At 38.4% G+C, this 8071-nt stretch overlaps 1 protein-coding gene across 1 annotated transcript; it reads left to right on the forward strand.

The window, feature by feature from the left end:
* The first annotated feature begins 5312 nt into the window (after positions 1-5312).
* Positions 5313-6257, forward strand: LOC147456736 (uncharacterized). The gene has a single exon (XM_086515537.1). The coding sequence runs from the start codon at positions 5313-5315 to the stop codon at positions 6255-6257; it is 945 nt and encodes a 314-aa protein (XP_086371663.1).
* The last annotated feature ends 1814 nt before the right edge of the window (positions 6258-8071 follow it).

Consider the following 8071-nt stretch of genomic DNA (forward strand, 5'->3'; position numbering starts at 1 on the left):
TACACTTCATTCTTCAAAGCATTAGAGAGAGTTATCTCTTATGGTTGAAGCTCATGGTGTTAGTATGCCTATGTGTACGCATCGATGGTTGTGTGCATGCACATTAATGGCTAGTTGCATCCCTTCTTCCTATGCAGCTATGGCTGCATTGCCACCTCTTCTACAAACCCAAAATCCCTAAGCTCTAGAGAGAGAATATCCTTATCAAGAGAGACAAAATGCCATTAACCCTCTTCGTAACCTTCTCTAATACCAAATGATAGAAGATTTGTGAGTAATGATGTAGTGGTGCTCACCTCCCATCCAAAAACCCTTTTGGTTTGCCAAATGTAGGATTTTAATCTAGGGTCTGTTATCATGAAGCAAATGATCATACCCCCCTCAACTCTCCACACAGCGGCAACTACCCCTTTGATTACCCCCAAGCACTACACCTTGGTCCTATTTGGCCCTTGTCCACACCACCCTTTTGAGTTCTAATCTAGGCTTGGTGGCGCCCCACGTCCCAAGTATAATTAAATAATGTCTAACAAGGGAAGTAAATGTTTTCAAGGAAATTTAAAGAAAAATTTTTAATATAAAATATGTCAATGCATTGCATGTGGATGTATGCTTGCACGTGTATATGTATCCATGTATGTATGCATGCGCATAAGTGCTTATGCATGTTCGTTAGAACTTATGCATGCACATATGTATTAATGCTTATACATGTGCATTAGCACTTATGCATGACATGAGCACTTATACATTCACATTAACACTTCTACATGTTCAAAAGTGCTTATGTATGTACATAAGCATTTATGCATGGTGCATTAACGCTAAATCATGTGTATATGTCCTACTGTATGAACATAAGCACTTATGCATGTACATAAGCACTTATCCACATGCATAAGTGCTTATGCAAGCACATAAGCACTTAAGCGTGAGCATTAGCCTCATGACAGCACATAAGCACTTATGCACGAACATTAGTGCTTATGCATATATATAAGTGCTTATGCATATGCATAAGTGCTTGTGCATCTGCATATGCAGCATAAGGTCTTGTGCTTGTGCTTGTGCTTGTGTTTGTGCATGTGCATTAGTGCTATACATAATCACTTACATATGTGTATCAACACTTATGCATGTTCAATAGTGCTAATGCACATAATGTAGTTCTAATGCATGTTGATTAGTACTATTTCATTTGTATTCATGCTATTTCCTCAGCATAAGTGCATACATTAGTGTGAAATTACTAATCTATATGCAATCAAACACATATTATGGGTGTGTGCGCGTGTGTGTGCGCATAATGTATATGTTTTACATAGTCTTGCGTGTGTGTGTGTGCATAATGTATATGTTTTGAATAGCCTTGTGTGTGTTTTGTTGGGGGGGGAGAAAGAGGGAGGGAGGGAGGGAGGGAAAAGGGGAAGACAAGGGAGGGGAACGGAAGGGAGACGAGGGAAGACAAGGGAGGGGGGGGGGGGGGGGGGGGAAGAGATGGAAGTGGGGAGAGACATCGGGGGAGAGGGGAGAGAGGAGAGGGGGTGGAAACTTACATAATACATTTCACTCTTGTTTAGCGAAAATAAAAAGAAGAGTAAACCCTGTAGATATATTTTTAAACTATAGGTTGCTGACAAGAATCATGTCTCTAATGGGGTGACAAAAATCACATTTGTTCGGTCAAATTTTTGTTAAGAAATCATATACACATGTCAAGGATTATTCCTAATACATAAATATTTATGATGTACATGAATCTTTACTTCAAGCATGCAATTTCTACAAGCTATGCATTACAAATCACAAAGGTCAATGCCTAATATCTAAATCTTCTTTATAATACATATATTTCAATTGGTATAATGAGTACACGACATGGTATCCTTTGAATATATACATTAAGTTAAAAGTAACCATTTGCAATCTACCCATACGTTACACAATTTCAATGGGTATGACATTTAATTTAATCAAACAGGATACACACTTTAACGAATTTACAATTGAGGTACTGTAGAGGGTGTGTGAGAGTGTGCGTGTGTGAGTATCGAGTAGATCTAGAGTACCTCTCACACAATGGGTACCTCTACATATGTATATATATGTGAGTACAAAAGAGTGACAACTAGTGTGTGTGTGTGTGTGTGTGTGTGTGTGTGTGAGAGAGAGAGAGAGAGAGAGAGAGAGAGAGAGAGGGGAGGGATCAAGTAGTGGAGAGAGTATCAAATAAGTGGAGAGAGGAGGAGAGGAGTTCAGAGAGAGAGAGAGAGAGAGAGAGAGAGAGAGAGAGATGTATACCTCCAAGGAAATATCCTATTTCTTGCACACACCGCTATCAGAGGTCTCCAACAAAAATCAGGAGACAGTATTTGCTACACACATCCCACACACATAGGAGGTTCTTGTTTGTCTCTTTTTGTATGGTAATATCAATTTATCTTAAATAAATCATTGCTATACTATATTTTAAAAAATATATCTAATATAAACTAAAATATCTTCTATGGTATAGCATGGTGTGCAGTTTGTTAGTGAGGTACTCCTCTCTCTCTCTCTCTCTCTCTCTCTCTCACACACACACACACACACACACACACAAACACACACACCCACACACTAGTTGTCACTCTTTTGTACTCACATGGAGAGGGAATGGATGATGGAAAGAGAAGAGAGGGAGCGAAGGGTCCTTTTGCAAGACAAACAAAGAGATAGAGGCAAAGGCATAGAAATGCCAAGGAAAGAGGCTTAGAGGCAATTGATAGAGGGAGAGGTGTGAGAAGCTATGTTCCCTATGTGGATGAGTGATGTGTCACATGTTTGTGTGTGTGTGTGTGTGTGTGTGTGTGAGAGAGAGAGAGAGAGAGAGAGAGAGAGAGAGAGAGAGAGGCCCATGAACTCTCCACCGTTGTATGTATATATATCAAGATGTTTGTAAGTAGGTCTTTGTTGTACACTCATAAATGTTTAAAATCCCTGTTGAGAGTAAGCTACCATACACAAGGAGTGAGAGTGTGTGAGAGAGAGAATCAAGGGGGCATGTTTACCTCTCCATTTGTGAGTGCCTCTGAGTGGCCATTTGAGATGAATGTGTAAATGTGTGATTTGGTAGAGAGAGAAGTAATTATCTAAGGTACATAGTGATGAGTCTTTGCAGGAGAGGTTTGTGTGATTTGGTACAGAGAGAAGTAATTATTTGAGGTGCATAGTGATGAGTCTTTGTAGGAGAGGTTTGTTTAATTTGGTAGAGATATAAGTAATTATGTGAGATGCATAGTGATGAGTCTTTGTAAGAGAGGTTTGTGTAATTTGATAGAGAGATAAAGGGTCCTCTGAGTTAGAGAGAGAGAGAGAGAGAGAGAGAGAGAGAGAGACTTTCTTTTCTTCCCCATGCATGTAGATGCATGCATGGGTAAATGTACCCACAAAATTATACATGGGTGTAGATGTGTTTGTGTGTATGCTCACACAAAAAGTGTATGTATGTATGGAGGAATAGAAAAAGAATGGCAATATGTGTGTGAGGTTTTATCTAAGAGGGAGGGGGGCAGTATGAAAGAGAGAAGAAAGAGGGTAAATTGAGATAGCCTACACAATCAGCATCTTTATCTCAAATAGATGCTTTTTTTTGCCTCACTTAGGGCTTGTGCTAGGCGATGCTCTAGTGTACATGTATACCAAGTGTAAAACATGAAAAGAAGGTGTCTAAAGAAGAAGGGAAACATGCTAGTGATGTCAAAAACTACCACTATGAGAAAGTTAAGAAATCTCAATTTCTTACCATCCTCCATGGTGCACCTATCTGACTTCATGAGTGCCTTGTACACATTCTCAATAGGCCATTGGTGAAGTATGAGCTTAAATGGACCATTAAAAGTATGTCAAACACAACATTTAGCCAAAGTCAGAGGGAAATAACTGCAAAATGGTCATACAAATAGCAATTGATTTCTAGTTAGGTTCAAAACCTCCAGATAGCATGAAAAGAACCTGTATAACATGATGATCAACGCAAATCATACTACTATGAAGCAGGTAAGAAATCGCGATCTCTTACCATGCAACTAAACACAGGTCACTAACATGAGGGTTGGCTGCCTATGGGACTAACTGATCATGTGGTAAAGCTACACCTCAAGAGGACCATGATGGATGCCTTAATTTCAAGACTGACTGGTGGTTGAAGCGACAAAGTCACCCAAAATGCACTTCTACATGCACTTTTGAGCTTTGAATAGACTCTGCAGCACTAACTGGTGGGTACTAACACGGTGTGGAACTGACAACTAACCAACAAGTGCAGGTACAAGTGGAAAAAGTCCCCGACTTAAGCCAAAGAGGCTTAATCAAGCCAGAATAGCAAGAACACTTCAAGAGAACCTTAAGAATGTATCAAGGATCAAGGAAATTGCTTAAGAATTGATCAAAATACTCCTCATTGAGTATTGGAATCATCAACAGCCTAATAGTGGATCTAGTCTAAGCATTGAATGCTTATAAGCCTGTTCTAGCTAAGCAGAAGATCATATCAATGTCAAAGATATGTAGGGTAGTGGAGGGAATCAACCAAGACGCTATGAAAATTAACACAAGTGAACTAAACTAAAATAACACTTCAAGACCCCAAAAGACGTCGGAAAGTGTTGCATAGAGCCTAATTGACTACATATAACCAAACTTTGCATGAAAACACACTCACTAGAGTCATATCAGTGTGTATAACACCATCATCTTGTCAAATTATGTCACTGTGAATTAGGTAAGAGATTTCGATTTCTTACTGGTCTTCTGAAGAATACAAACAGATGACATCATTGTGTTCCATAGCACTTATACTAAGTATTGAGTAGGTCTAGAACCATATCAAACCATTAAATGCTCATCATAAGTTAGATATAGTCATTTCAGAGTTTGCAGCATAGAAAATGGCTAAAACAGGGTTATTTTAAAGTTCATATCATTTCCTGTCATTCTCATTGCATTATACACTATCTATACATTGCAACTATGATGAAAAAATATATCACCATGCATTAGGTAAGAGATCGCGATTTCTTGTTGTTCTTCATACATACACATCAGCTTTGGCTTATAGTTGGCCTAGGTAATTACAAACCCATTGGGTCAAGCTGCATAAAAAATTGAGCCTGAACTTGAGAGATATCATCAATTTTGTGTCCGCACACTAAGCGTCAAAATTTAGAACTTAGATGTCTGCTTCAACGGATCCGAACAGAGTCATGAATAACGAGAATTCATGCTTAAAACTTTGCTCATGTGCACTATAATGTCTCCTACTTACAGGTGAAATGGAATCTCAACCTCAACAACAACGAAAGACGAGGTACAAAAGCAAAAAGCAACAACTTGAAGAGATGGAGCCATTTGAAATCACTCAGATTCATTTGGCACAAGAGTGTTATATCGACAAAGAGACTCTAAGATCATTCAACTCAGGAGTCTTTACAGGAACCTTCAAAACTACTGAAGAGACAGCATGGACAGTAAGCATCCTGCCAGATAATTTACAAATGCTAGTAAGGCATCAGGATGTAGTAACAATATACAGCAAGGTTGCATTAGTCCCCTATTTACCATTACCACCATGGGGAATGGATGTGAAGAGAGCTTACCAGATGTTAAGCTCCCTTACAGAAGAAGGAACTGCTACTATTGATGACAGAGACGGAATGCTAGTGGAGGTAAATATCACTGAAGAATTGGTGTCTGAAGCTTTGAAGATTCCTAGAGGAAATGTGAGCCTGATGTCTAGGAATACACCAGAGGAGTCAAATGCAACTTTTCTTTTGGCTAGGACTCAAGACTACACATTTAAAGACTTACTACATAAAGAGGTGGAGTTACCACTGCGGATATTTACACAACATTTTACACATGGAAAAGAAGTGAGGTACACTAGACCACACCGAAGGGTAGTCGCTTTCTTCACAATGGCACTTACAGGAAACAGGAAAATATGGTCTCTCAACTTCATAGAGCTCATCTTGACAGAGCTAAAAGCTTTTGCAAAAGAGAAGAAAGCGCCCAATACAATGCATATGAATTGTGGGTTGGCTTTGACAAGATTGGCCTACTTTGCTGTGGGAATGATAGATGAGTTACCACCGGCGGGTTCTATGGAGGAATGGACTGTCAAAAGTCAATTCCTTGCCGCAAGAACAGTAAGAGCCCCTAAAGGAAAAGGAGTATATACAAGAAGAACTGCAAGGGCAATAAATCAAGCACAAGAATAGGCCCAGTAGAATATTTAACTTCATCAACTTTTGAACACAATGATGATGAATCTGAAAAGACTGACACAGAGGCGGAAGAAGATCCTTTCAGGGAGCACCCCGTTCAGTCTGAGCAATGGCATAGATGGGATAGAGCCCGAGAAGCAGAAAGAAGATCAAAGCAAAGAGCAGAGGCTAGGACAAGTGTTTGAAGACCTCCTGCAGCTCCTATGCCAAGAGTAGATCCAGCTTATAACAACATGCAATGAGAGATTTCTGGTCCACAAGGTGTCATGATGCTCCCTTAAAGGCTCCCTCCAAAAGCTCTCTCCATTTCCCTACTCAAAGAAATCTAAGTAAATTTCTAATTGAATTGAAAGAGGTAAAAAGCTAGATCAAGGAACTTTCGTTCTTTTCCTTCCCGAGTAATCTACTTGTTAAATCCCGTCATGTCAAGCCCTTAGGATCACACAGTAGATTACAAGAGCACCTCAAAGTGACTAATTATGCCCCATGAGTAGGAAATATGAATTACACAACACCAACCTCGAGGGGCAGAAAGAGCAAAACCTATACTAGGAAATCATCCACACTTGCCAAGAACAACAGTTGTAAGATTCTTGCAATCAAAGGATTTAACTTATGACAAAACTTTGGTTCCAATCAACTATTATGGAGATGAAGATTGCGAGACTTGAACATCACATGCATCTTCATCAATAATACCCCAAGAAGCATCTATGGTGATTCTTGAAGGACAGTACCAGATGGATCACAATACGCTTTGGTTTATAGCCAATGGGGGTGCATACATACATACATAATAATAAAGTAATCCAAATTTAAAATTTGTCATTACTTATGTGTAATAGAGTATCCAACTCTAATTATCATGAAGATAGAAAAATAATCTCTATAACCAATATAAAATCCAAAATATTATAAGGATTTCTTATAATATTTATATAATAATTAAATATGTAAGCATAATCTTGGAATTATGCATGTAAGAGAGTAATCCCATAAGAGTAATATAATATGAGAACATAATATAAAATCATAAAAAATAACATTAAAAATAAAAAATTCAATTAAATCCTACTTACCACGCTATTAATTTGTTGTGAGAAAAATATTCTTATTATTTTCCCATGAGGTGATGGCCTTCCTTCCAGCTTGAGGGTTGGATTCAAGCTATGGAAAATTATGTGTGTGGGAGGGCCTATTTATATGATTTCTGGGACCTATTGAATAGGCAATGACTGCATAGTTACTAGGAGGTCAAAATGGTGCATTTTTGTGATTAGCCTAATTTTAGAATTGGATTAACTTTTAGCCTACCTTTTAGCAAGTGAAAATTGACCTCCTTAACCTCCAGCTTGATAAATCCCTATTATAGTCTCCTTAGTCCCCTTTCACTAATGATCTTTCCTCTCTTGCTAATTACCTTTTCTCTCCCAGCCCCCCCTAGCCTCTTTTTTGACCAATAGGAAATAGAATAAAGTTGACTCTCCCTTTCCCAGCATGACCTCCCTCATGGGCTCAATCATTGTCTCTTATCCATCCACATCCTTTCAAAACCTTCTACAACCTTCTAGATTATTCTAGCACTTTCTAGATTATTCTAGGTTTTCCTAAGGTCATTTTATCTATTCAAATAACCGTTGCAAATTGGTTAACTAATTAGACACTCAAAGTGTGTACAAATTTTCACTGGGGTACATACTTAAACAAGAATGATTGTATTTAAAGACCCATCTTTATTTATTTGAGAAATATGTACATGCTAAGATTGGCTATATGTACAAGGCTCAGTAATGGAAACATTACATTTA

This window comes from Adiantum capillus-veneris, chromosome 6 (assembly GCF_014529385.1).
Source record: "Adiantum capillus-veneris isolate H3 chromosome 6, ASM1452938v2, whole genome shotgun sequence".
In the NCBI taxonomy this organism is placed as follows: Eukaryota; Viridiplantae; Streptophyta; class Polypodiopsida; order Polypodiales; family Pteridaceae; genus Adiantum; species Adiantum capillus-veneris.